The sequence below is a fragment of the Cervus elaphus genome, chromosome 20, assembly GCF_910594005.1.
Source record: "Cervus elaphus chromosome 20, mCerEla1.1, whole genome shotgun sequence".
NCBI lineage: Eukaryota > Metazoa > Chordata > Mammalia > Artiodactyla > Cervidae > Cervus > Cervus elaphus.
The window spans coordinates 139,697,447-139,723,769 of record NC_057834.1 but is presented as its reverse complement, the minus strand read 5'-3'; the positions used below and the strand labels follow the sequence as shown (position 1 = coordinate 139,723,769).

At 53.7% G+C, this 26,323-nt stretch overlaps 2 protein-coding genes across 4 annotated transcripts in view; one reads left to right on the top strand and one right to left on the bottom strand.

Moving 5' to 3' along the window:
* The first annotated feature begins 1,666 nt into the window (after positions 1-1,666).
* Positions 1,667-7,331, top strand: MTERF4 (mitochondrial transcription termination factor 4). 2 transcript variants are annotated; one of them, XM_043875900.1, is made up of 4 exons: positions 1,667-1,768; positions 2,930-3,413; positions 5,601-5,785; positions 6,451-7,331. In XM_043875900.1, the coding sequence occupies exons 1-4, from the start codon at positions 1,748-1,750 to the stop codon at positions 6,790-6,792; spliced, it is 1,032 nt and encodes a 343-aa protein (XP_043731835.1). In that variant the 5' UTR covers positions 1,667-1,747; the 3' UTR covers positions 6,793-7,331. The 2 variants fall into 2 exon arrangements, with proteins under 2 accessions (XP_043731835.1, XP_043731836.1); XM_043875901.1 differs by lacking the exon at positions 1,667-1,768 and adding an exon at positions 1,922-2,107.
* A 727-nt stretch (positions 7,332-8,058) lies between these two features.
* The window catches only part of SNED1 (sushi, nidogen and EGF like domains 1), a 73,342-nt gene continuing 55,077 nt past the window's right edge, over positions 8,059-26,323 (bottom strand). Inside the window, exons 24-32 of one of the 2 annotated variants that reach the window (XM_043875898.1) lie at positions 25,540-25,821; positions 24,337-24,481; positions 24,184-24,266; positions 23,290-23,445; positions 19,509-19,625; positions 18,904-18,994; positions 14,121-14,201; positions 12,765-12,802; positions 8,059-10,709 (exon numbers count right to left, since the gene is read on the bottom strand). In XM_043875898.1, coding sequence (XP_043731833.1) covers positions 12,766-12,802; positions 14,121-14,201; positions 18,904-18,994; positions 19,509-19,625; positions 23,290-23,445; positions 24,184-24,266; positions 24,337-24,481; positions 25,540-25,821 — 992 coding nt within the window. In that variant the 3' untranslated portion in view covers positions 8,059-10,709; position 12,765. The remainder of the gene's footprint in view (positions 10,710-12,764; positions 12,803-14,120; positions 14,202-18,903; positions 18,995-19,508; positions 19,626-23,289; positions 23,446-24,183; positions 24,267-24,336; positions 24,482-25,539; positions 25,822-26,323) is intronic. The other variant, XM_043875899.1, reaches the window with a different exon arrangement.

The following is a 26,323-nucleotide window of genomic DNA, read 5'->3' as shown; positions in this document are numbered from 1 at the left end:
TTTTCCTTTGTAGTTTCTATGATGCTTATAATACAGAAGAAGTTACAGAATGCTTTTTTCAGACAGGTGTGCAATGGGCTGAGAATGCAAAGTTCTAGGTCTCCAAGAACTGTTACTTCTGTCTAAGAAAAATAATTAAAACTCACCTGATTTGTTGGCAGAGGAAAGTCTGAACACTTTGAGAGTGTTCTCTGCAGAAAGAATCCAGGCAGAAAGGTTTTGAGGCAGATGCTGAAAAATTTTCCTCCCCACATTACAGGTAAGATTCCAAAGAGCAAGGCTTTCTCAGAGCACTGAAGTTGCCACTGATGTTCTGGAGTGATCCCTGCACGCCAGCCACTACTGTTTCTAGACCTAGACACCTATTTAGGTTCTGTGACTCCTTCCAGGGAGGCCCACAAGGATGTTCTTTGGGTGTAAAAGCATTAACGTGATTTGTTTTGCAGTGCTGACAGCTGCATATTTCAAGGAGAAAATCAGGGTAAAAAAGCAAACCAACAGAAACAGAACCATTTCTTGAGTTCTACATGGTTTACAATCTTCCTCTTCTTTGATATCATCCTTTTGTGAAAAGATACATTTTTAGCACCCAGTCTGGTGCCTGGCCCAGAGAAGGTACTTTATAAACTGTATCAATGCAAATATTAAGTCCTTTTCCTCAGTTCAGAAACAAGTAGATAAAACAAGAAGTGCTTACAAATTAAGGTTTGGACTTAAAATTGATGGAGTTTAGGCAGCTGAGAAAGTATACTTTTTTTGTTCTTTTTCCCCCACTATCCCCTTTTGAGAGATGCGCAGTTTCTATACCTGAACAATTACAGGTCTATATCCAAAATTTTAAAATGGATGCAAATTAGGCTGAAGCATTACTAGATTTCATCCCAGAAGGAAATCATACCTCTAAGTTGGGAGGACCTTTTTAAAAGAAAAACTGTAAAGACTTCTGGAGTTCCTTTGGATGGTTTAAACACCTCTAGCATATGTGTGTGTTTATCAAGAATTATAATTGGAGCTGGCAAGAAGTCAAGGTGCTTGTCAACAAAGGACGGGCTGCAGTCTGAGATGGTTGCTTAGCTGTAAGGGGAGCTCCTAAGACCATAGGCTGCTCCTGGCAGGTGCTGCTCTGGAAAGGCCGGGGGCGTCCCTGGGTCTGGCACAGTTCTAACTTCTCAGAAGTGCGGAGAGGGGCTGAGAGTAGGTGTTCCGCGGCCGCCAGGCCCCATCTGGAACCTGGTGATCACTCCATTCTCACTGCAACTTGACACTAGTATTGCTACTGGATACAGGTTCCACATCAAATCTTACATAACTTCACCTGGGACGATTCCATTTTACTCAGACCGCCCAGTCTCTGCCTTAACCTACTTTCTCTGGACCAGGGGGGCGGCCGGTTTGAGCCGAGATTACAGTTTTCTCTTAAGGGAAGCGAGCGTGTGGGGAATGGGCTGTTCATTTGTTGTGCCAGCCAGGAGCTCCGGAAAGCGGGAATCCGGGCAGAGTGGGCACGAAGCAGGGAAGCCGTGGTCTGGGAGCCCACGGTGCAGGCGTGGGGCGTGGGGCGAGGGGCGCAAGACCCTGGCCACCCGCCCACGGCCGGACACAGGTGGAGAAGGGTCGGGCGGAACTGCCTCCCTCGCGCTTGCATTTGCGAGGGGGAGGGCGGAAGCGACGGACGCGGGAGGGCTGTAGTAGCGGGTTCGGAGAGCGCTGCTTCCGGCGTCAGCGGTGCCGTCGTCGCTTCCGCGCTATGGCGGCGCTGGGTCGGCAGGTGAGCTGCCGCCGCGTTCCGGGGCTCCTGGCGAGTCGCGGGGGTGTGCGCGTGCCGACCTGGTGTGGCATCCCGACCTTCGGCGCTCTCCGCCGCGTTGGTGCGGTTTTAGCCCATTGTCCCCCGCCTCCGCCGCCGGCGCTGGGCCGAACCCGCGGCTGGACCACAGACGGGGCGACAGGGGAGGCGGGCGCTCCGAGCGGGCGGGCTTGGCTGAGGGCGAGGGCTCGGCGGCCGAGGGCGCTGGGGAGGCTTTGGGACGCGTCTTGAGGGGCGTTGAGGACCTGGGGATTGGGCCTTGTTGGTGGCGCGCGGGCCTGTTCCCTGAAGAGTTCTGAGGTAAACGGGAATCCTGTGTAGTGTGTTGACAGGCTAACGGCATTCCGTTTGTGGAATGAATGCAGTTAGGTGAATCTGGAGACGGGTACGAGATACAGAGTTTTCAGATGTGGGTACCGACTCGGACCCCAGAGTTGGCACAGAAATGATTTTAAGCTAAAGACGTTTGAGAGACTGAAAGAAGCCAGCTTGGAGCGGCCCTTATCTCATTAAAAGCAGAACCTTCCAGGAGAGAGGGCGCCATAGAGCCTTTCTCCTGGGGAGTTTTACTGCCTTGAAGGAAAAAAAAGAGGGATGACCCCTTGTATCAACATAAACATTGTCACAAACTTTCTGGGCTCCCACTTGTTCCCCGAAGAGCCCTCCGGTTTGTTCTTCCTCTAGAAACCTTCCTCCCCCATTTGCCCCCAACTCTAGTCATTTAGGGAGCTACCTCTTTCCTGAATCAACATATACATATAAATAAACTTTTTTCTTCTTGTTAATCTCTCAGCTAAATTTGTAGCCCCCCCCCCCCTGAACAGGTAGAGGACCCCCCACCCCTCAAGGTATGCTTTACCTGATGGCCTTGAAATTGTTCTCCCAATCCCTCCTTGTCCCTGTCCCCAGTTATAACAGCAAAAGCAAATCTATGCTTCTGCAAACTCTGTTCTCTGTACATGAACTTCTCTGTAGGCTTTTAAAGTCCAGTTATGACTTTGCAGATTGCTTATAAAAACTTATGGTTGTGTGGGACCAAGGAGCTAAATACCCTGACTCAGAAATCCTGTGGTGTTCATTGCATTGATGTGACTAGGAATTCATTCCCTTTGTGTCTTACAGGTCTTTGATTGGCATCGCCTGACCCCCCTTACCTGGGCCCTCCTCACTAGGCCGACTCGTCAGCCTGGAGAACAGAAAAGGACGACTGCTTTTTTGTTGCGTAAACTAATGACAGTCTCCAATGGAGGGGGCCTTGAAGAGTCATCCTTTGTTGAACCCCCAAAATGTGCGCAGAAAGCGGAGCACAGAACAGGGCTGACTCAGTGCCTCCTTGAGAAGCAGAGAACTCCTGTGTCGCAAGAGAACGTTGTCAGTTCCCTCCTCGACATGGGTTTCAGTGATGTCCATGTTAATGAACTGCTCAGCATACAGCCAGGTACCCACCCTCAACAGATGCTGGACATCATTTCAGAATTAGTACTTTTGGGTCTGAATCCAGAGCCTGTGTGTGTGGCCTTGAAGAAAAGTCCTCAGTTATTGAAACTGCCTGTGATGCAAATGAAGAAGCGCTCCAGTTACCTGCGAAAGCTGGGCCTTGGAGAAGGTATGAGCTGGTGGGGATTTTATTTGTAGTACTGAGGAGTCAGAGCTGGAGACCGAGTAGCCTGGTGAGCTGGATTCAGGAGGTTTCTGGCAGGGGGTGGTGGGGGCGGAAGTCCTTGAGAGGAATGTGTGATTTGGCTTAGAGGTGAGGAGGCAGAGTGACCTCTGCAGAGGGACTTGCAGGAGGGAGGGGGAGCTGAGTGACCCGCCCGGACTCTTGTCTGGTGTGTTCACTGTGGGGGCTCTGGCATCTAGGCGGTGGTGGGCATGGGTTGTGGGCATTGGCTCATGTGTATGTATGTACCCTTTGATATTTAATTGACTCGGGGTGGGCTCAGTGCTTTGTGTCTGTCTTTCTGATGTGATGCCAGAGACTTAGAGTTCCCCGTAAAGGCTTGGATTCCAGTCAGGTGTCTCCATTTAATGTGAAACGTGAAATCTTTCCAGATTTCTGGGACAGGTGGAGTGGCCGTTCCCCAGCCATCATCCCCACCCCACAGGTTCACACTTCCCAAATCCTGGAAGTTCACTGGATCGCTCTCTCTTTTTTAAATTAATCAATTTTATTTTTGACTGCCCTGGGTTTTCGTTGCTGCGTGGACCGCTCTGTGGCGGCAGTGTGCAGGCTTTTCATGGCAGTGACTTCTCTTGTTTGAGAGCACGAGCTCTGCTCTAGGTGCACAGGCTTCAGTAGTTGCAGCACGCAGCCTCAGTAGTTGTGGTGCATAGGCTTGGTTGCTTTGAGGCATGTGGAATCTTCCTGAATTCAAACTTGTGTCCCCTGCTTTGGCAGGCAGATTCTTAATCCATTGCACCACCAGGGAAGTCCATTTGGGTCTCTTAATGGGCTTTTTTGGAGGAGGGTGGGGGATCATGAGGATCTCCAAGGATCCCTACCCACTTTCACCAGAGGAATTCCACTGTTTTGTTCATTTTTGTCTCTTGTTGGTAGAATATTGTTGGGGATGGGGAAAGGGGAGAAAAGGTTGGGAATCCAGATTTCAGAGGATCTCAACAGGCCTCCTTCTCTTCTCTAGAAGATGAGCAAAAGGTGATGGTGTGTGTTTCTCTTAACAGATTACCTCTTGCAGTGTAATCTGAAAGGCTCAACTTAACACCTTCCTTGTGCTCAGTTGCTTCAGTCATGTCTGACTTTTTGCAACCCCGTGGACTGTAGCCCACCAGGCTCCTCTGTCCATGGGATTTTCCAAGCAGGAGTATTGGAGTGGGTTGCCATTTCCTTCTCCAAGGGATCTTCCCAACCCAGGGATTGAACCCACATCTCTTTTGTCTCCTGCTTTGGCAGGTGGGTTCTTTACCACTAGCACCACCTGGGAAACCCTAACACCTTATGTGTCTTCATTATAAATTAGCAAGCTCAGCGCGACCTTAAGCTGCAAAGATAAACACTAAACTCCTGAAATTCATTCCTGAGTATGTTTTATCAAGACACTGACTCAACCGTTAGGGAGATTTAACAGTTTATTTAAGTGGTTTCCAGTTTCTAGGTACTGAGTTTTATTCAGCTATCTATAGGAAAGCCACATGGCCCAGTTTGCCTGGGGTAGTCTCAGTTTATGCCGATTTTCCTAATGCAGTTACTAATAGAGCCTCTGTCCCTCTGAAGTGCCTTAGTGTGGATAAAACCTGTGATCACTCTGCTAACCTGGAGATCAGTCTTGTGCATCAGGATTCTTACCGTTATTATGTTTTTATTGTGGAACCACTTTTCATTTCGTTCCAGCTCCTAGGTCTTAAGATGTTGGTTGTGAATGTTTCAAGGACTGTTTTATTACAGGAGGAAACATGAATACAAAGCCCCAACATGCGGGAAGCTGCTGTCCCATCCTCCTGTCTGATTTTTCCAGTAAATCCCTGTGAAAGCCTTTTCTAGGTGAGGAGGGCAAGAGGGACCTAGCATATGAAGCAGGTGCCTTTCAGCTGGGAAGCCTCCCCGAGGGGCGACTGGGGAGTCTGAGAAGTGAAAGGGAGTCACTGGGGAGTTGAGTCATTCTGGCCCCTTCTGTTTCCACGGTGCTCCTGGGAAGACATCTGAAGCTGGCACTCTTCTGTAGAGGAGAGGATCCTTGTTTGTTTTTTAAATTCTGGCTTGATTTAGGTGTGGTTGGCCCCTTGGGTTTCTGGAATATCCTAAAATGATGTACTTGCCCTTTTTAATGATCTACAGGGAAATTAAAGAGGGTGCTTTACTGTTGCCCTGAAATTTTCACCATGCGTCAGCGGGACATTGAAGTCATTGTTGGGGTCCTTAAGGAGAAGTGCCTTTTCACTATAAAGCAAGTCACCGAGATTTTGCACAGGTGCCCGTATGTTCTTCGGGAGGACCCTGGTGAGCTGGAATACAAATTTCAGGTAAGAATGGCTGGTGGTGTGATGGGTAGCAGCAGGTTTCCAGTGTAGTCATGGTCAGCTGACTCACCTGGCCAAGCAGACAAGGTCAAGATTAGACCCTCTTGGTTCACACCAGCCAGAGAATTTGGTTTTGAGTCTTCTTTGCTACAGGTAAAAGATCTTTTGCAACTTTTCTGCCATTAATAATGGATGACTCAGGCCCGTTCTTAGACTTCATATGATACCTCTGCTTGAAATACCTAATTTAAAATTAGCTAGAACCTTCCTATCTTTTGAATCTGTTTTGTATGTTGATCTTAGAAATGTGAGTATGAAGATTGTTCTAAAGTTTTCGGTCACAATTTTGATGACTTAGGTCAGATCCTAGATGTTTTCTGAATTGTTTGCCTATTTTTTTCATGCTCCCAGTTTTTCTTACCCCATGAAGAAAAGTAGAACTTAATTTCTCCTTCCTGCCCTTTATTTTTTGCTGCATTTTTCTCGATATAAATTTGAAAATGCTTTGAAAGCTGTCGGCCATCATGCAGATGTTGGGGATCATAGTGCTCTGCTGTTGTTGACTAGTCAGGTTTCTCCAAGTGCTTTTGGACAGTCGCAGTTGGCTGTGCTTTAGGAACCTACCAGGCTTTTTGCAGCTGCCTTCCTAACCACGTCTGTGTCTCCAGTATGCCTATTTCAGGATGGGGATTAAACACGTGGACATTGTGAAGACGGACTTCCTGCAGTACTCCATGACCAAGACCAAGCAGAGGCACGTGTTCTTGGAGCGACTGGGCCGGTACCAGACCCCTGACAAGAATGGGCAGACACAGGTCCCCAACCCTTTACTTAAGGACATCCTCAGAGTTTCAGAAGCTGAGTTTCTGGCCAGAACAGCGGTGTCTTCTGCTGAGGAGTTTGAGGTTTTTAAGAAACTCTTGGCCCGGGAGGAAGAGGAGTCTGAGGGCTGCATGGCTGACGAGGAGGAGGAGGAGGAGGAGGACAGGGAGGAAGAGCAGGAGCTGTGATGGACGGACTGGAGTGAACGGAGCCCAGAGAGATGAAAGGTTATTTTAATTTCCTCAAAGCTTTTGGGAACTTCACTTCATTCTTCTCAGGGTATTTTTTATTCTTAAACTGGTCTTTTGATGAAAAATGTTTAGAAATCACCTGAGAGGTAGACAGGCCAAACTAAGCAGCAGATGCTTTGGCTTGATCAGTCAGGTTCGGTGTGGAGGGCCCTGCTCCATCCTGAATCACAGACTGGGACCTCCTGAAGTCAGGGGGCTCAGTGCATCAGAGTCTGGTTTTACTGTTTCTTGGTCATCTGTGTTGGTGATGATTCTGTGACAGAGTGGGGATGTTTCTTCTGGTTCTAGAGTCATTTTACATCCTTCTAGTGACAAAGAGTTAGGAGAAGACAGTGAAGCTTTAGTACATCACAACAGTTTATTTTAATGACAACAAGTAGCAGATTTTCCACAAAAATACTCATGTTTTTAAATAAAAAATATTGATTTGTAATTGTGTTCAGTGTACAGCAGAGTAAAAGAAAGTTGACTGGTGACATGTGGTTTGTTCTGCACAGCTTCTTGATGCCAGCACTGTGAAGGGGCGCTTTTTGCATTTCTGAATAACAGGCCCGTCTCTGACCTGTGGGGGAACCTGCTTTTGTGCCAGCTCGGTCCAAGGGCCGCATCCAGTCCTAACGTCTCCGGCAGCTGTGGAGTGCTGACCTGGAGTGTGCCAGGACATGGTCCAGATGGGGCTTCTGAGGCCAGAGGAGAATGCGCGCTTGCCAGGGTCATGGGGTGTTGGGGTCTGGAGCCGGGCCGGGGTCTGGGCTTGGCATCATTGCAGGGAGCTCCGTGGCACCAGAGGTGGCCCCTTGGGGAGGCCAGAGGTTCTGAGGAGCAACTTTGAAGAACTGGGGTTGGGGATTGGGCTTGGGTGTGCACCAGGGCTCATCTCTGAGGTAGAGTCCCAGCCCTGGTGGCATGAGCTCGGGGGGCGGGGAATGGGGGGTCACTACATGTTCTGGGGGCTCTTCCCCGGGGACGGGCTGGCTGGCACAGGATTCATGCTGCAAAAGACATTTTTGGTGATGTGCCCAAAACCTGAGATGTGTGGTACTTGGCCTCATTCTTCTCACAGAGACGTTGTAAGTCCTGTCAGGCGGCTGTCCTCACTGGGGCGGTCCTGACTCTTGGGAGTGCCCGGCACCATCTGGGGTCAGTTGTGTCGTTAGGCCCGAGGGTGTGCGTGTGGCCTCAGGACAGGCCTGCAGTGGTGCCAAGGCGCAGATGCTGCTCTGAGGCCACCTCTAGCAAACACGACTGTGTTGATTAGTGAGAACTTAAGATTCTAAACGGGCTACTTGTGTTGTTTCTCTTTTATTTAAAAGATTTTTTACGATAGCTCTTTTCCACCCTGTGCTGGGATGGCGCTGGGAGATGGGGGACGCAGCACCTGGTGCAGACGCTTGTGCCTTCTCCAGGCTCATGCCGGAGCGTGACTGCAAGGAGACACTTTCTGCACGAGGCCAGCAGCTCAGTGAGCCCCTCCACACGGGAGTCCAGCATCGGCGGCGGTAGTTTGCCAGGGGCAGTAGTTCCGACCCAGCAGAGCTGCGGAGGTTGGCTGACACTGGGTGGACCCTTGTCTACTGGGGTGCTGGTGGGGGGCAGCGAGGTGCTGCGTAGCTTTCCCCGTTTGCACCGTGTCAGCCCTAGTGCAGGGGGAAAAGGGAGGTTTCATCTTTACTGTCTTCTTTGGCCGTGGGAAGGAGGTTTCCTGTGCTCTTGTGTTGTATGGCCTTTTGGTGGCTGGCACTGTCCCTGGAACCTGAGATGTTGCTCTTGTGCTCCCCAGTTGGGGCTAACAGAATCTTAAATTTAAGCTCGATTGTGTGGTTAGTTGATCCAAAGTTTGAATAGCACAAGACTGCCTTGGCAGCCCAGGATTGTTCGTTTTATGTCCACACAGAACTGTGTATGCCCCTGACAGTTTTCCGATTCCATTTTACTCATTTCTTTGGGTGGACTTTGAGGATTTCCAAGGATGACATTAGAGTTTGACGAAGGAGCCATGTGGGAAAAAGCAGTGGCTCATTTGTAATGTTTCAAGGATAAATTATAATTCCTTTAGCATCAGGAAGTCTTCTACTAGGTATATAATTTATAAAACACCAAAATGGGTTAATCATAAGAAAACAGCACCACGCTCAGGACTCAGTAAACTGTTTCTTGTAGGAACAAAGGCTTCTAAGGTCAAAACGAGCATGTTACATTTGCCTTCTGGCTGAGGGGCTTGAGGTTGTTACGTGGCAGTGGGGCGTTCCATCCACTTTCCGGTGGTCTCGCCGTTGGCGTGTGGCGCCAGAGCTTACGTGGGTGCAGTGGCTGGGCCCGGCGCACAGCACAGGTCAGCAGAACGTGTGTACGTGTGTGGTTTCCTCTCAGTCCTCCCAGTGCCGGGGCCCCTGGACTGCTCTCTGCCGTCTTCTCCAGGTGGGCCTTGGAGACGGGGTACCTTCGGGAGTACAGTAGAGAATTCCTTGCTGAAAATGACAGAATGCATAATACACAGACATATACACACAGAACTTTAATATAAGTAAAAAGCCTAAAATAAATTCTGTAAAAAGTCTTTTATAAAGGTTGACAGCAAGGCGGCCTTCCTGGGCTGTGGTGCTGACTCGGGGCCGGGTCACTGGGAGGTGCCTGGGGCTTGTGCTCCAGTCTGGGCTGGCTGTTGGAGCGCTTAGCGCCATGCGGGGTGGGCTTTGTTGCTTTGGTTTTCACCTCATCTGCAGGGAGGAGGAGTGCAGGTCAGAGGCGTGCTGGAGAGAGGGGTGGCAGGATGACGCGGTGGTCGGTGTGTGAAGGAGGGTGTGGAAGATGCTGCCTGCTGCCTGGTAGCCCCCAACAGCGTTGCTTGAGTTGTGACCTCAGGGAAACCTTTCCCAGCATCTAGTCTGGTCTCCCCGGCTGCGCCTCTCCACACCGCCTGGCTTGTGGGAGGAGCCCTGCGGTGCTTGGTGGACATGCTGCTTTGGCTTTCCAAGTGGGGTTGAAACATTGAGGTTTCCCTGAAACCCTTGAGGTCTTTGGTGCCTTGGTGGGACTTGTCATCCTGGGGATAGACCGCAGCCTATGGCCTCAGAGACCAGGGCTGAGCTTAGCATGGCGCATGGGCCGACTCGGCTCTGCCTGTTTTTGTAAATAAACTTTTACTGGAACTCAGCCATCCCTCATCAGTCACATGTCTGTGGCTGCATTTGAGCTACCACTGCAGAGCTGAGTCATTGCCACAGTGACCATCGGGTTCGCAGACCCAAAAGTACTGTCTGGCTTTTACAAAAAAAGTTGTAGATTAAAAAGTGTTTGATCTCCACCTTAGTGTTTGCTACCATCTTCTCTTTCAAAATCAGCTGGTCCATATGGTGGGTCACTACCTGCAAACAATCAGCATAGACTGCTGGCGGAGGAGAGCCGGCTGAAGGGCTTCCAGTGTGCCTCACCTCTGCACCTTCTCCCAGCCCCACAGTCTTTGCCTTGGAAGGTGTAGATAGCACTTCCTCCTCAGTTTGGTGGTTGGTTCCTAAGGGGAGAATCCTTTTCTGACGTTGGAATCCAAAAGCTGGTTTCTGAAGGTTGCAGAAGCATTTCTGGTGGGCAGCCTTGCTCCCCCGGGGCGTATGTGTGTGCAGTGCTCGCTTAGAGCAGCCTGGGCTCTATCTGGTGAGGGTCTGTCCTGGAGGTCTCCCTGCCTGTGGCTGATGCCTGCCTGGCCTGGCTGGCTGTCTTCCAGAGGCCAGAGGAGAGAAGCTGCTCAGGCCACTGACTCCAGCCAGGATGCTGTTTTCAGTCTGATTTTAGACCTCATCTTCTTGGGCTTTAGAAACTCGTGAGGTTGATGGAACACAGCAGGAACATCCTGAATCCTTAGAAGAGAAAACAGACCGGGTATGAGGAGAAGGTAGTTTTACACATTCCTCTTCACACAGCGGCTCTGGGCTGTTGGGACCTAAAGAGCTCGCCCCTCCCCGCCTTGAGCTGTGGGTGCATCCCCTCTGACGTGGTGGGTGGGGGGTGGGGCAGGCTTGTGGAGGACTGGCAGCTCCCTGGTGTCGGGGACAGCGGCCGCGTCACAGCTCAGCTCCGAGGTCTGCAGGCTGCTCCCTTCACTGGTGACACCGTGGCTCTCCTCTGAAGATGGGCTATCCCCATCTCTCCTCTGAAGATGGGCTGTCCCTGGTCTCTCAGTTGAAATGAGTTCTTGCACTTCGGTCTTGGGTGAGTTGTTGTGTGTGAATTGTTGTTGTATTGTTGAGTCTAAATCATGTCCGACTCTGCGACCCCCTGGACTGTAGCCCATCAGGCTTCTGTGTCCTTGGAATTCTCCAGGCAGGAATCCTGGAGTGGGTAGCCATTCCCTTCTCTAGGGGATCTTCCTGACCCTGGGATCGTTACCTGCACTGGCAGATGGATTCTTTACCTCTGAGCCACCAGAGAAGCCTCTGTGTGTAAATGTTTCCTGCTTATTTGTGTTTTCTCCATCATTTTAAGAACAGCAGTAGTAGTGTAGTTAGTGTTAGTTCCTCAGTCATGTCCGACTCTCTGTGACCCCATGGACTGTAGCCCACCAGGCTCCTCTGTCCATGGAGTTCTCCAGGCAAGAAGACTGGAGTGGATTGTCATTCCTTTTTCCCTGGGATCTTCTTGACCCAGGGATCAAACCGAGGTCACTTGCACTGCAAGCAGATTCTTTACCATGTGAGCTATAGGGAAGCCCCTCAGCATAGGTATTAAGAATAGGTATTCTAAAAGCTAGTATCTGCTAAGTTAATAGTTGAGGAGTTCTGATTTGTTTTTATAGAAATGGATTTATTGGATGAGTTTTAATAAAATATTATCTTTCAGGTGACTTATTGCAGTATAAATATTTCACACTCAAGTTGTATCTGTGGGTGGTGATCTTCTTGCAAGCCTTGGAGTGCATCTTCTGAGTATTTGGGGATGGGAGGAGTGGGATACCCACTTGAGGTCACGTGTTCCCGCTTATGTGTGGCTGCCCCGCCCGTGGGCCCAGCCTCCTCCTTCCAAGATCTGCTTTAGTGTCAGCCTGGGCCTGCAGGGCTGTGCTGCTCCTGGTGTTTACAAAGGCCTCTGAGTAACAGGCGGCTGTGTGTGCAGCTGCTCTGCCCCGGCTGCCTCCCGCCCCTCCTGCCCCCCCGGGAAGACGGGCTTCTCAAGTGCCGAGCTGCCCTGGCCCGGCCAGAAGGCCTCCTTCATTCCCAGTGGCGTCATGTTGACAAGAAGTTGTGTTGGGCGCTATGGGTCTCTGGGTTAGCCCAGCATCTTCTAGACGGTTGAGAAGACCTGCTCAGAGTTTCTGTGTGGGGAGGTGGCAGTCCCAGGGGGCTGAATTGCCAAAGAGGCTGGGACACCCTGGCATGAGCAAGAATAGTGTTAGATGGCCCCTTCTGTTTCAGGCTGTCTGAACGCCAGGCCCCTGTGTGTGCGCACTGGGGCTCCCAGTGCACCAGCCCCCACTGTGCTCTCAGGCCCCCCCCTTCAGTGGCCGGCCCTGCAGGGCTGGGCGCGCTCCTAGAGCTCCTCCGCCTCTGGCGCCAGGCTGCGCCTCGCCGGTCCTTCCCGTGGGCCTCTCAGTCCCGCCTCCCCGAGCCAGGTGGTCCTCAGCCTCTGAGAGCTCAGCCAGCCAGCCCTCCATGGCCATTGCTGGTGACTGGGGAAGGCCTGTATCTGCTGTTGGAGACAGGGTGGCGTTCAGTGTGTTTGGGCTAAATTTATGTCTGCTGGGAGGCCTTAAGGACTATTTTCCTCACTCATTTTAACCCCTTGGGAAGCTCTGAAACCTGATGGTCTGAGATTCTGACACAGAGCTGCACATGGAGAAGGCAGCCTGCCCGAGGGCCTGGCGCTGGGCAGGGCGCTCCTCAGACTTTGCAACAGCTTTGCGGGCCCAGGGAACATACCTTAGGATTTCTTCAGTGTAGGACTGTTACTTTGTTTCCTGAAACAATTGGAAAAATGTGGTTTATGAAAAAGAATGTGTCCCTGTGACCTGGCAGCTGCCTCAGCCCTGGCTCTTGGCTCTGAGGCTGTCTTGTCTTTAGCTCACACATGTTGCAGTTTGGGAGCGTGGTCAGTGAGACGAGGACACAGGTTAGCGTCTTACTCTGTGCCCCCACCTGACTTGGGGTGGGCGTTGTGGAGTGAAGACAGGCGGGCACCTGCTGGGCCTGAGTGAATGGGGGTGTGGGGGATGGGGGCTTGGGAGATGGGCGATGCACTCGGGTCAGGCAGCAGCGGGGCTTCGCCTGGACTCAGTAACTCGAGACCCAGGGCCTGTGGCACCTGGTTGGTCTATGGGGAATGTGACTGAGGTTCTGACTCTGCCGTCTGTACTCAGGCAGCACATTGTTTGATAATTCTGTGGCTACCTTGATCCCTTTGGGGAAAGACCTGGGTGAGAGTGAATTGGGCCTGTCAGTAACCCTTCTTAATACTAGTGCCAGAGACTGTGTGAACTTCCATAACCAGAGTGACGCCTCAGCACCCACCCCGTGACTTCCCCCAGCACCTCCCTCTAGTACCCGCCCTGTGAGCCCACACCCAGCACCCATCTTCTGATCTTCGCAACCCCTGTGATCTTCCCAACCCCAGTGCCCACCATGTAAGCTCCCACAGCATCAGCCCTGTGAGCCCTCACTCAGCACCATCCTGTGATCTTCCCAACCCCAGCACCCACCATGTAAACTCCCACGGCATCCGCCCTCTGAGCCCCCACCCAGCACCATCCTGTGATCTTCCCAACCCCAGTACCCACCATGTAAACTCCCACCCAGCACCATCCTGTGATCTTCCCAACCCCGGCGCCCACCATGTAAGCTCCCACGGCACCCGTCCTGTGACCCACCACCCAGCACCAACCATCCTGTGATCTTCCCAACCCCAGTACCCACCATGTAAACTCCCACCCAGCACCATCCTGTGATCTTCCCAACCCCGGCGCCCACCATGTAAGCTCCCACGGCACCCGCCCTGTGACCCACCACTCAGCACCATCCTGTCATCTTCCCAACCCCTGTGATCTTCCCAACCCCGGTGCCCACCATGTAAGCTCCCACGGCACCTGCCCTGTGACCCACCAGCACCCCCATGCCCACAGCGCCCATCTGTGGGCTGCTGTGCACATAGCCGGGCTGCACATCTTGGCAGCTGGGCTCAGCCATGGCCCGTTGGCACCCCCCAGCCCCAGTCCGCAGGGCCCCGCTGGCCCCATCACTTAGTCACCCGCGGGCACAGCTCGGCCCCGCCCTGGGACGCACCTGTCTGGGGCTCTGGTGCGGGTGCTCTCACAGCTCTCCTTGAAGCAGGTGTCCGGGTGCACTTTGTAGACTCTCTTATACCTGCGTCACCAGAGAGCTCTGTGAAGCCAGGGGCTGAGCGGAATGTTGCCCAGCTCCTTCACCTAGGCCACACCAACCTACAGTGACTGTGCAGACCTCTGAGGAAGGCTGTTATTTTCCTAATAAGACTTTCTCCTATAGATGTGTTAAAATGTCAACATAAAAATTATGTAATTTTAAAACGATTTTATCAGGCTATAAATTTCATAGAATAAGATATGCCCATTTTAAGTGTACATTATGATGAGTGTTGAGCATCTCTCATGTAAGAGAGAAAGACTGCTGTTTCACAGGCACATCTTGCTTGAGGTAGGCGGTGTGGTATAGTTGCTAAGTTGTGTCCTACTCTTTGCAACCCCATAGACTGTAACCCTCCAGGCTCATCTCTCCATGGGATTTCCCAGGCAGGAATACTGGAGTGGGTTGCCATTTCCTTCTCCATGAGACAGGCTGCTTGGCCCTAAAGCTTTGAGACGATAAGACTGTCCTCTTCTGGGAAGTTGATGGAGAAACCTTGGAGATGCAGGCATCAGATGTGGGTGGTACACAGGACAGGAGACTCTACCCCAGCCCTGCCTTATTAACTGGTGTGCTCTGAGATGCCCCTGGAGCGTAAGCCTCAGTTTCATACAAAACGGGAATTGCTTATCCTGCCTCTGTCACAAGTTTATAGAGAACAACAAATGAGACATTAAAGCTTTTGGAATGTTGGAGCTGTTTGAAAGAGATCCAGGGAGTTCAGTGGGTAAAACCCCAGCTCATGAGCTCAGTCTAGGAGAGCCTTTAGGATCTGAAGCCTTAGCTACGACTTCCATTTCCAGTCATCTGGCCGTGACAGGATCTGGAATTAACCACATGTGAACAACTGGAGAACTGGACAACATATAGGAAGTTAGTCTTTTCAGATGTTAGAAAACATCCAGGACTGGCCTGGAGAGACGGGGAACAAACGAGCTCTGTGGTTGTGCTGCAATTCCACCTGTAGGCGCTGTTTGGGCTGTGGTGGGTTGAGGGGGAATCCAAGCAGTGGTTGCACTGAGTTGGTGAAACAGAGATTGGAATTAGGGAGGCAAAGGTGGCAGGAATTCGTGAGTCAGAGTCCAGAAAGGAGGGAGCTGTGCAGAGGAAGCACTCCAGACATCTGGAGAGGGCTCCCCTTGGAGATGGAGCTGTGCGTGCACGGGGTGGACAGAGGCGGGCAGTGGGCAACACGGAGGAGCTGGACAGTCCCAGAACCAGAGTAGGGAGGTCCTGATTAACGGTAGACTGTTGCAGAGAAGCAGAAACCCCGGAAAGGCCTTGCTTTAAAGGGGGGCAGGATGAACCCCAGAATAAAGCTGTGCTGAAGCCACCTGAAAACAGGCCTCAAGGGGTCTGTCTGAATTGCCTTGCAAAAATCAAACAATAAAGGAGCCAAAGAAGGTCCACTCTCAGCACTTCCATTCAGTGCAGTATTGGAAATGCTGGGCACAGCCCTCAGACAAGAAAATGAAATACGAGGTGTTCAGATTGGAAGAGGAGAGGGGGAATTGCCTGTTTGTAGATGAGATCACACTCTGTATAGGGAACTGTAAAGTCTCCACACAAAAGCTATTAGAACTAGTAAATGAACTCAGCAAGGCAGCAGAATACGAGATTAATATACAGAAGTCTGTTGTGTTTCTTTACACTAATAATATGAGAAAGAGAAAGTTAAAAAAAAAGCCTGCTTAAAATCACATAAAACAACAACCCAGGAATAAACTTAGCCAGGGAGATGAAATACCTATATACTGAAAACTAAAATGTTGATAGAGGAAACTAAAGATGATTCGGAGAATTGGACAGATATCCCATGCTCTTGGATTGGCAGGATTAATACTGTTAAAATGGCCATACTCCCCCAAACAATCAAAACACCTATGATGTTTTCCACAGTACTAGAACAAATAATCCTGAAATTTACATAGAACCACAAAACACGAATTGCCAAGCAATCCTGAGAATAATGAACAAAGCTGGAAGTATAACCCAGACTTCAGCCTATACTGTAAAGCTGCAGTGATCAAATCAATGTAGTATTGGCACAAAACCAGACATACAGATCTGTTGAACAGAATAGAGAACCTAGAAATAAGCCCATACACATATTTACTGCAAATTCAGACTTAAGAAAGTAGGGAGAACAACTAGGCCATTCAGGTATGACCTAAATCAAATCCCTTATGATTATACAGTGGAAAATAGATTTAAGGGATTAGATCTGATAGAGTGCCTTGAAGAACTATGGATGGAGGTTTGTAACATTGTACAGGAGGCTGTGACCAAAACCATCCCCAAGAAAAAAATGCAAGAAGGCAAAATGGTTGTCTGTGGAGGCCTTACAAATAGGTGAGAAAAGAGAAGCACAAAGCAAAGAAGAAAGGGGAAGATAGATATACCCAACTGAATGCAGAGTTCCAGAGAATAGCAAGGAGAGATAAGAATGCCTTAAGTGACCAATGTAAAGGAATAGAGGAAAACAGTAGAAAGGGAAAGACTAGAGATCTGTCTCTTTAAGAAAATTAGACATACCAAGGAAACATTTCATGCAAAGATGGGCACAGTAAAGGACAGAAATGGTATGGACCTAACAGAAGCAGAAGAGATTAAGAAAAGGTGGCAAGAATACACAGAACTATACAAAAAAGATTTTCATGACCCAGATAACCACGATGGTGTGATTACTCACTTAGAGCTGGACATCCTGGAATGCGAAGTCAAGTGAGCTTTAGGAAGCGTCACTGTGAGCAAAGGTAGTGGAGGTGATGGAATTCCAGCTGAGCTGCTTAAAATCCTAAAAGATGATGCTGTGAAAGTGCTGTACTCAGTATGTCAGCACATTTTGGAAACTTCAGCACCGGCCACAGGACTGGAGAAGGTCAGTTTCCATAAGACAGGCAGAGCCAAGAACGCTGAGATTCCTGCACAGCTGTGCTCATCTCACACGCTGGCAAGGTGATGCTCACAGGCTTCAAGCCAGGCTGCAGCAGTGCGTGAGCCAAGAGCTTCCAGATGTACAAGCTGGATTCAGGAAAGGCGGAGGAACCAGAGATCAAATTGCCAGCATCTGCTGGATCATTGAAAAAGCAAGAGAGTTCCAGAAAATCATCTGCTTCATTGACTATGCTAAAGCCTTTGACTGTGGATCACAACAAACTGGAAAATTCTTCAAGAGATAGGAATACCAGACCCACCTTACCTACCTCCTGAGAAACCTGTATGCAGGTTAAGAAGCAACAGTTAGAACCGGACTTGGAACAATGGACTGGTTCCAGATTGGGAAAGGAGTACATCAAGGTTGTATATTGTCACCCGGTTTATTTAACTTCTGTGCAGAGTACATCATGCAAAATGCTGAGCTGGATGACTCAGCACAGGCTGGACTCAAGATTGCCAGGAGAAATAACAACTTCAGATATGCAGATGATACTACCCTAATGGCAGAAACAGAAGAGGAACTAAAGAGCCTCTTGATGAGGGTGAAAGAGGAGAGTGAAAAAGCTGGCTTAAAATTCAACATTCAAGCATCTGGTTCTATCACTTCTTGGCAAATTGATGGGGAAAAAGTGGAAACAGTGAGATACTTTATTTTCTTGGGCTCCAAAATCATTGTGGATGGTGATTGTAGCCATGAAATTTCAAAGATGCTTGCTCCTTGGAAGAAAAGGTATGACAAACCTAGATACAGTAGTAAAAAGCAGAGACATCACATTGACAGCAAAAGTATGTATAGTCAACACTATGGTTTTTCCAGTAGTCATGTACAGATGTGAGAGTTGGACCACGAAGGCTGAGCACTGAAGAATTGATGCTTTTGAACTGTGGTGTTGGAGAATACTCTTGAGAGTCCCTTGGACTGCGAGGAGATCCAATGAGTCCATCCTAAAGGAGATCAGTCCTGGGTGTTCATTGGAAGGACTGATGCTGAAGCTGAAACTGTGATACTTTGGTCACCGGTTGTGAAGAGCTGACTCACTGGAAAAGACCCTGATGCTGGGAAAGATTGAAGGCAGGAGGAGAAGGAGGGGACAGAGGATGAGATGGTTGGATGGCATCACCAACTCAATGGACATGAGTTTGAGCAAGCTCTGGCAGACAGTGAAGGACAGGGGAGCCTGGCGTGCTGCAGTCCACAGGGTCAGAGTCAGACACGACTTAGTGACTGAACACCACTACCACCTATAGTTTGTTAACCTGTGAAAAAGGAAGCAAGAACATATAGTGGCAAAGATGGGCTCTTCAGCCAGCAGTGTTGGTAAAGCTGGGTAGCTACATTTAAATCACAGAGCATTCCCTCACACCACATACAAAAATAAACACAAACAGCCTTAAAGCCCTAAATGTAAGACATGACACTAAAAACTCCTAAAAGAGAACACAGGCAAAAGAATCTTTGACATAAATTGTAGCAGTATTTTCTTAGATCAGTCTCCCAAGACAAAAGAAATAAAAGCAAACACAAACAAATGAGCCCTAGTCAAACGCTTTTGCACAGCAAAGGAATGATCGACAAGACCAAAGGACAGCCTATGGAATAGGGGGAAGTATTCAGAAATGATATGACCAGCAAGGGGTCAATGTCAAAGCTGTTAGACCTCAGGGTCCTGTGAGGACTGGGCAGAAGCACTTCAGGGTCAGGAACACACCACAGGCGTGGTGAAGGCGGGGAAGAGGGACTTACACGTGGTGACAGATGCCTCCTTCCCAGACCGGAATGGACTTGGTCTCTGAGAACAGCCGTGTGCAGGGCTGGGGCACCTTCGTGCAGGCTGCTGGCACAGAGGGAGGGCCGCTGCTCGCCAGGAGCTCACAGCCACGTCCCCTCTTCCTGCAGCCACTGTGGTCCCGGCTTCTGCCCTGTGGCTTCCTGGGCTGGGTCCCTGTCCCGGCTGCTTAGCAACCGAGGGTGCTGCTCTGGGTTGGGGTCCTGGGAGCCTGCAGGCTGCTTTCCCTCAGGGCTTGCCAGAGTCGGCCTGATGGGCCTCAGGGCTGTGTGGTGTGGGAACTTCTGTCCATCTGCCTCTCATCCTTGTCCCAGATGTCTGAGGGCAGCAGGCCCCTCTTCCCTCCCACCACCTCCTGTCCCTGCGGAGTAACTGTCCCCCGAGCCCCCTGTTACCTGGGCAGTGGGAGGCCTGGTGGCTCACGGCCTGCCAGTCCCCCCTGCCTGTGCCCTTGGAGGTCTGGGTGCTGTGACCGGGCCCCTGTCTGAGCCTACTGTGACGGGCATCTCAAGGCCAGGCCCTGGTGGCCCCAACAGGCAAGGGGGAGCGATTCCAAACTCACCGAGCTCACAGTGTCTGCCTTTGAACCCTGGGCTGCAGTCACAGCTGTGGGCATCCTCACCCGGCACACAGGTGCCTCCGTTCTGACAGGGGTTTTCTGAGCAGTTCCCAGGGGTGTCTGCAAACGGGCCATGAGCTGTTAGTCTTGGGCCCCACAGGAGGGTTGGGAAGCATCAGTGTTGCTGCCTCCTGCTGTTCCCGACAGCGGTGGGCCCGCGGGGCGGTCAGAGCGCCGAGGGAGAGGGTGGCCTGTGCGCCTGCCCTGAGCCCGTTAGCCTGGGGAGCGGAGGAGGCAGGGCGGAGCGGTTCCTCCGGCCCCAGTGCCAAGCCGTCGCATGGTGGAGGGGCCTGGGCCCGCGGCTCCCGTCACGGCTGGGCTCTGGGCGCTTCCGGAGAGGCTTCTGCCCCTTGCTGGCCTGTGCCCTGCGCCCCACATTTCCGCCGACTTTGCCCTGTGTGTGGGGCTCTTCTGCTTGGAATGCAGAGGCCAACCCTTGAGAGCCCTCCTCGTTCTCCAGTGCCTGTCCGCAAGCCCCGACCCAGGCAGCCTCTGTGCTGCGGCCGCTCTGCCTGCTGACGGCCCGGCCCAGCGGGAGCTGCGGGCAGGCCGGTCAGTAGCACTGCCAGGGAGGGGCAGAGCCGGCCTTTCCCCCTCAGCGTCCACCGTCCGATCCAGCCGCTCCCCTGCCGTCCCCTCGGCAGCCTCCCCGTGAGGCGCTGAATGGGCAGACCCCACCGCCCCCGCTGCTTTGCCTTCCTCCTCGTGTCTACTTCACTTTGCTTCCCCCTTTCTGTCCCCTAGCTTTCATGTTGTTTTGTCTTTCCTGGTGCGCTAAAGGGAGTTGAGGGCTTGAAAATATCTTTTATCATGGAAAAGGTAAAACTTAACAGTTTGGAGTACGAAGAACCCTGTATACCATCACTCAGTTTCAGTTATGAGCATTCTGCCAGTCTGGCTTAATCTATTTCTAGCTTTCCATCTGCTTTCTTTAGTTGAATTTCAGAGCAGTTCACAGAAACCATTTCACCTGTAAATATGTCAGCAAGCATCTAGTACATAAAGACTTAAAATTTTCACATAAGCACAGTGCTACTGTTACAGAGTTAGCAGTCGTTCCTTGACATCAAATCCAGGTAACAGATTTACCACGTGCTTTTTTGTGAGAGGCTGAGTGACACTTGTGCCGTGCCTGGGACCCTGGGCCTGGGGTTGTGTGCAGCAGAGGGGCTTTCACCAGAGCTTCGCTTTCTGTAGCCCCGGTCTACTGAATCCCGAGTTCATTATCTCTCACACACACAGTAAAGTAAATAAAGTGAAGGCTGTTTTGAACAGAGGCTGGGGACGAGGATGCGGCTGTGCCCTGTGGTGGGGCAATGGGGTCCTGTACGAGGGACAAATCACAGGGTCGGGAGGCTCAGGTCCTTCCCGCAGAACACCTGTGTGTGGGACGGAGGTGGCTCCCGGGGGATGTGACCCGCACAGTCCATAAGCTGTCCTGGGTGAGAAGAGGGAAACAGGAAGACCGACCAGCCCCACATTCACTCCACGTTCCCAGAATGGCAGGTTGCCATCTTGGGACTCCTCCAGGAGGGCCCTGACCCAGAGATCTGCTTGGTTAGCAGATGCCAAACGGGCGTTAGCTGTGCCCTTGGGGCGTCCTTTCCTTCCGAAAAAAACCTCTGATAGTCTCCAGAGAGAAGGGGCAGATTACTTAGGAGGAAGGAAGAACACAGGTGACACCAGCGACAGTCCAGATGACCGTGGACTGCTGCCTGGGGAACTGAGAGGGGAGCTGTGGACCCCGAGTCCTGCACCCAGGGAACCTGGCCTTCAAGTGTGTGTTTCAGGCCCAGAGGGCTTGGGAGCTTGTAAAGGTCCATGGGAAGTTCCACGTGGACCTTGGCAAGCTGAGAGCACCAGGAACAGCCCAGGCCCTGACAGGCAGTGCGCAGACTGGCCCCACGGGACACGAGGCTTTTAGAGAGGCCCAGGGCATACAGGCAGTAGGACAGGAGGGCCACGGTGAGCCGCTGACCGTGCTGGCCCTGGAGAGACAAACCAGGGCCCAGTGTGCTCTCTCAGCCGTCCTGCTGGCAGGATCCAGAAACCTGGCAAACCCTGTAGTGCCCGCCGCCGGAAGGAGGCCAGCCTGGTGGGCCACTCAGAAGACAGCTCAGGCTCTCTTCATGTGGGCATTTCCACATCCCAAACCAGGAGATGTGGGCAGGACACAGCAGCACTGCTGACAACAGCAGGCTGGGCCCAGGAGCCTTTGGAGTTAGCTCACGGGGGACCAGGTGCTGGGCTGAGGGTGAGTGCGCGCGGGACGCTGGGCGAGATGCGCCCGGTGAGGAAAGCCCGCGTTGCTCAGGCACCACTCTGAGGCACCACATTTTTGCGGGCAGAAATCTCACACTTCCCTGCTGTCTAGCCTCTGGTGGAGCAGAGGACAGCAGCACGGAATTGGGGCTCGTGGGTCGCCAGGAGGACAGCAACAGGAGACAGCTCACTGCTTGTGTTCTGGGTCACGGCTGGGTGCCTGGGCTGACAGCCGTTATTTTAGCAAAAGCTAACTTGACTCACTGAGAACGGGCCGGCCTGGTTTGATCGTGAGCCTGACGGGGAGCCAAAGTGTTAGTTGCTCAGTCGTGTCTGTCTCTTTGCAACCCCATAGCTGGTAGCCCACCAGGCTCCTCTGTCAATGGAATTTCTCAGGCAAGAGTACTGGAGTGGTTTGCCAAGTCCATCTCCAGGGGACCTTCTGAATCCAGGGATCAAATCCAGGTCTCCTGCATTGCAGGCAGATGCTTTGCTGTCTGAGCCACCGGGGCGCCAAGACCAGGACTAATTTTGTCCCCCTGGCGGCCACTAGAGAGCGTCTGCCCTGTTGTCACCTGGGATCATCTCACACCCTTAAGGCTTCGTCCTCCATGTTAGCAAATGTTGCAGGCGGCAGTGGCGTCCAGGGCCAGCCTGGAGCACCCCTAGTCTCTCCTCCAGGGGACCCAGGAGAGGCCACCCCACGCCCCTCTGGTTTCTGAGTTTTGTGAAATGAAGCATCTAATATTTAAAAGGGCTGATACAATGGAAACTCTTGGGCAAAATGTTTTTCACTTACAAAACACCAGCCACACGAGTGTCTTCACTCTGCATCTGAGTCACAGACTGCCTCTTACGGGCTCACCCAGGCCTCGTCCGCTGAGTGCTGGACTGTGGCGCCGGGAGCCTCCACTGGCAAACACCCTCTGGCGCAGGTGCCTGGGTGTGCCCAGGTGTCCATGGTACCCTGGGGGCCACAGGTGAGGCTGCATCCTGGGCACTTGGCACTCTGCCTTCTCAGAGTGCTGGCTGATGGGTGAGCCCAGTTTGGGCCTGTGGTGTGACCAGGAGAAAGGGCCACTGCCCCTAAGCTGTCCCCAGAGGGACACGGCCCCGACGGTCAGAGCAGGAGGAGAGGCTGAGCGGGGGTCTGGGTTTCTGGAAGGAATACAGCCTATTGGCGCTGCCCAGCGGGGAGGTGCCCTGGGAGCATGCCCGAGGGGACAGGCCCTGCTCGCCAGGCCCGGGTAGCAGCCGCCTCCTGGTGACGGCTGCCCTCCTGCCTCCTGCCATCTGCCCCACACACGCCTGGGGGAGGTGGGCTGTCTCTGAGGGAGGACCCAGTGTCCAGGCAGCTGCAGTCCCCAGGCCCGGCCCTGTCTGCCGGCGTGTCGTGTTGGGCCCCCTGGCAGGCAGGGTGCTCAGCCGTTTCCTCGCTGTGGGCAGCCCCCTCCTCACCTACCGTCCTCAGGCCCCCGAGGGTGGTCAACCCGGTAGTCTGCTCCTGCTGACTTGCTCTCCACGTCCTTGTCACCGCCGCGTTTGGGGAGCTGGAGGGCCAGGCTGGCTGGCGTGGGGACCACCTCCGTGTTCTCCACTTGCACCAGAGCCGTGGGTTCTAGAAGAAATCAAGACGCCACAGTGCTGACCACGAAGATGCTGCCTCGCGCCGTCCTGGGGCTGCCTTCCTTCTGGAAAGGGACTTCTCTCCCTCAGGGCCTGGGGACATCCGCAGGGCCTGGTGTGGTGGGGTCCTGGTGGGTCTTGGCGCCACCTCGGGTGGGATCAGCTTTTCTCTGGGCAGAGCCCAGTCCTGACCGTCCTGCCAGTCCTCAGCAGGGACTGCTGGGTGGAGGTCACTCATGGCCCGAGAGCTGACCTGCTGCTTCACCCTGAGCTGCTGGCTGAGGTGCTGGCTCCCCCTCACAGTCGCGCCCTGCTCCTGAGGGGCCACAGCGCCTTTCCCCCTTCTCTGCCCTGAGCCAGACCTCGCACTCGGCCCTTCTAGAGCCTGTGAGGCTGGTGCGGCCAGTCCAAGGACCCTGCGCTCCTGCCACAGCACTCGGTGGGGTGTCCTCACTCGGACATGCTCCTAACAGGTTTCTTGTCCATCTCCGGTGCCTGCTGGCCGCCTGTCCCTTCGGTGTGGGCTGCTGTGTTGGGAAGGCTCCCTGGGAGCCTGCGGGTGGCGTGGGCTCTTCATGCAGGCCCTGGAGTCCTGGGCCCCTGACCTCTTTGGGTCCCCCTGCTGCGAACACTTTGGGCACTGGGGGTAGTCTCAAAGTCCAGGTTTTAGGGGTCTTGTCCCTTGTCCTGCTGGGGACAGGAGGCCACCCAGGTCAGCCTGGCCACTCACGTGATCTCACAGTGACCCGCTTGCGGGGTGAGCTGCCGAACCTGGCCCTCACTCGTCCTCTGCCGTCCACGAGCTCTGAGAACCTGCGAGAGTCAGCACGGGTCAGCAGGGGCTCTGGGCCGGGGTCTCGGGGGAGGCAGCTGAGGCAGGCACCTGGGGGCCTGGGTTGGCATCGCGGGGGCACCGGGGTCATTGAGCAGGCGCAGCTCGGGCAGGCGTGCGGGGGCCGGGCGGGTTCTCAGTGCCTTCTGGGGGAGTCCGTCTCTGTGCCATCGTCTGTCGGTGCTGTCCCTCGGGGCTGCGGGCGGGCGGAGGAAGCGGTGGCCATGTGGGCTGGTTTGGGTTTCCCTGTGCCTGGCTGAAGAGGGGGATGCCCCATCGCAGCCCAGCCCCACCTCTGCCCAAGGAGGAGCTGTGGTTGCTGCCTGGGTGTTGTCCAGGCGCTGGTTCCAGCCCTCGCCCTGGCCCAGGCTCTCCATCTGCGGGTGAGGCAAGGCTTGGGGCCCCGTCCAGACTCACCTGGGCTGAGGCCCACAGCCCGCACACCCCGAGAGAGGGGGCCGCTCCTTTGTGGGTGGGGGCCGCCCGCCCCAACCCCAGGGCTGGCGCCCTTCTCACCTGCATGCCCTTCCTCCCAGCTCACAGAGGGGCCCCACCTCCCCCGTCTGCCCGGCTGGTGGGTCCGTGTCTCAGGGCACGTGTGCTTCGTGCCCCGGGGGCAGGCTGGTGGGTTGGGAGACGAGGGAGCCCAGGCTGCTGCCTGCCTCCCTGCAGCACCTCACCATCCAGACAGACTGTTTTGTGAGCTGGAACAGGTAGGGGGTTGTACAGACCCCCGTGGGGTGGGCGGGCCTCCCAAGCGCCCCAGAGCAGACCCACGTCCTCACTGTGGCCCTGGGCCTCTCTCCCCAGCTGCTCCCGCCTCCATCCATCCACTGAGCTCCCTTCCTGCCTGTCCCAGCCCTGCTTCTGGGCTGTCCTGCCCCTCTTTTTGGGGGTGCTGTCCAGGAGTTCCTTAGGGGTCAGGCCTGGCCTCCAGGCCACTATCCAGGCCCGCTTCCACGCTGCCAGCCTCATGGGTCTTGCCACTGGCTCCTCTGGGCACCTGTTTTCAGGTGAGGCCTGTATTTACTGCTCACCGTCTGGGGTCCACCTGGGCGGACACCATGAGTGGAGGCGCAAGACGCTTATGCTTCCCAATTGCCAGCTCGCTGACCCAGCACAGCTGCGCAGGAGCTGCCCCCCATTCTTGCGCGTGCAGTCCTGTGCCAGCACAGCACTGCTCCTGGGCTGCCTGCCCATCCCTGGAGCAGCGTGGCTGGGCCGGGGGAAGGTCCTAGACGGGGCCGCACTCACAAGTGATGATGTACAGGTGGGCAGGCTCGCTGTGCAGCTGGGCGCCCTCGGCGCTCTGCACGGCCATCACCGAGAGCTGGTACCGCCGCCCGGGCACCAGGTCCCGCACCGTGTAGGACACCAGCCTCCCGCTGGGGACGTAGCGGCTCTTGGTGCTCTGGCTGGTGGTCACATTGATGACGTAGGCCTCCAGAGAGGTGCCTGGAGTGGGGGCATCCCAGACCACGTGGGCAGAGGTGGCCGTGACTCGGGCGGCAGTCAGGTTGGCTGGCGGCAGAGGCCCTGGATGAGCACGGAGCAGGGGAGGGGAGTGAAGGTGGCTGGTGGGGTCTTCTGCCCAGGACACACTCTAAAGATCTGACATGGAGGCTAAAGCCTCGCTGGAAGCCAGACCGGGTTGTCACAGACCTCACTGTCCCCAAGGACAGGTGGAGGGGCGTTGGCAGCTGCTCAGGGCCGGCAACAGCAGGCACCCCGTGAGGCTCCTCTCCCCCCCACCCCCAGCGCAGTCCATCAGGTTGCCCTCCCGCATGGCGTTCTTCATCCCCCTGAGCTTGGCCACACACACCTTCTCCTGGGATGTAGGTAGGGGAGTGGGCTAGATGGGCAGAGGGTGGGCCAGGGACCCCACACCCAGGGTCAGAGTGAGGACCTGACCCTTGCTGTCTGCCTGTCCCACCAGGCGAGGCCCTGCCCTCCCCAACCCCGCTCACTGCCCCTCCTGTGCCTGGACAGCCCGTGTGCTGGGGAGGAAGGGGCGGTGAGGGCTGAGTGTTCTCGCCCG

Coding starts and splice junctions, on each gene's coding strand:
- MTERF4 (XM_043875900.1), top strand. CDS start 1,748: ATGGCGGCGCTGGGTCGGCAG. Junction 3,414..5,600: donor AAAGCTGGGCCTTGGAGAAG/GTATGAGCTGGT, acceptor AATGATCTACAG/GGAAATTAAAGAGGGTGCTT. Junction 5,786..6,450: donor AGCTGGAATACAAATTTCAG/GTAAGAATGGCT, acceptor CTGTGTCTCCAG/TATGCCTATTTCAGGATGGG.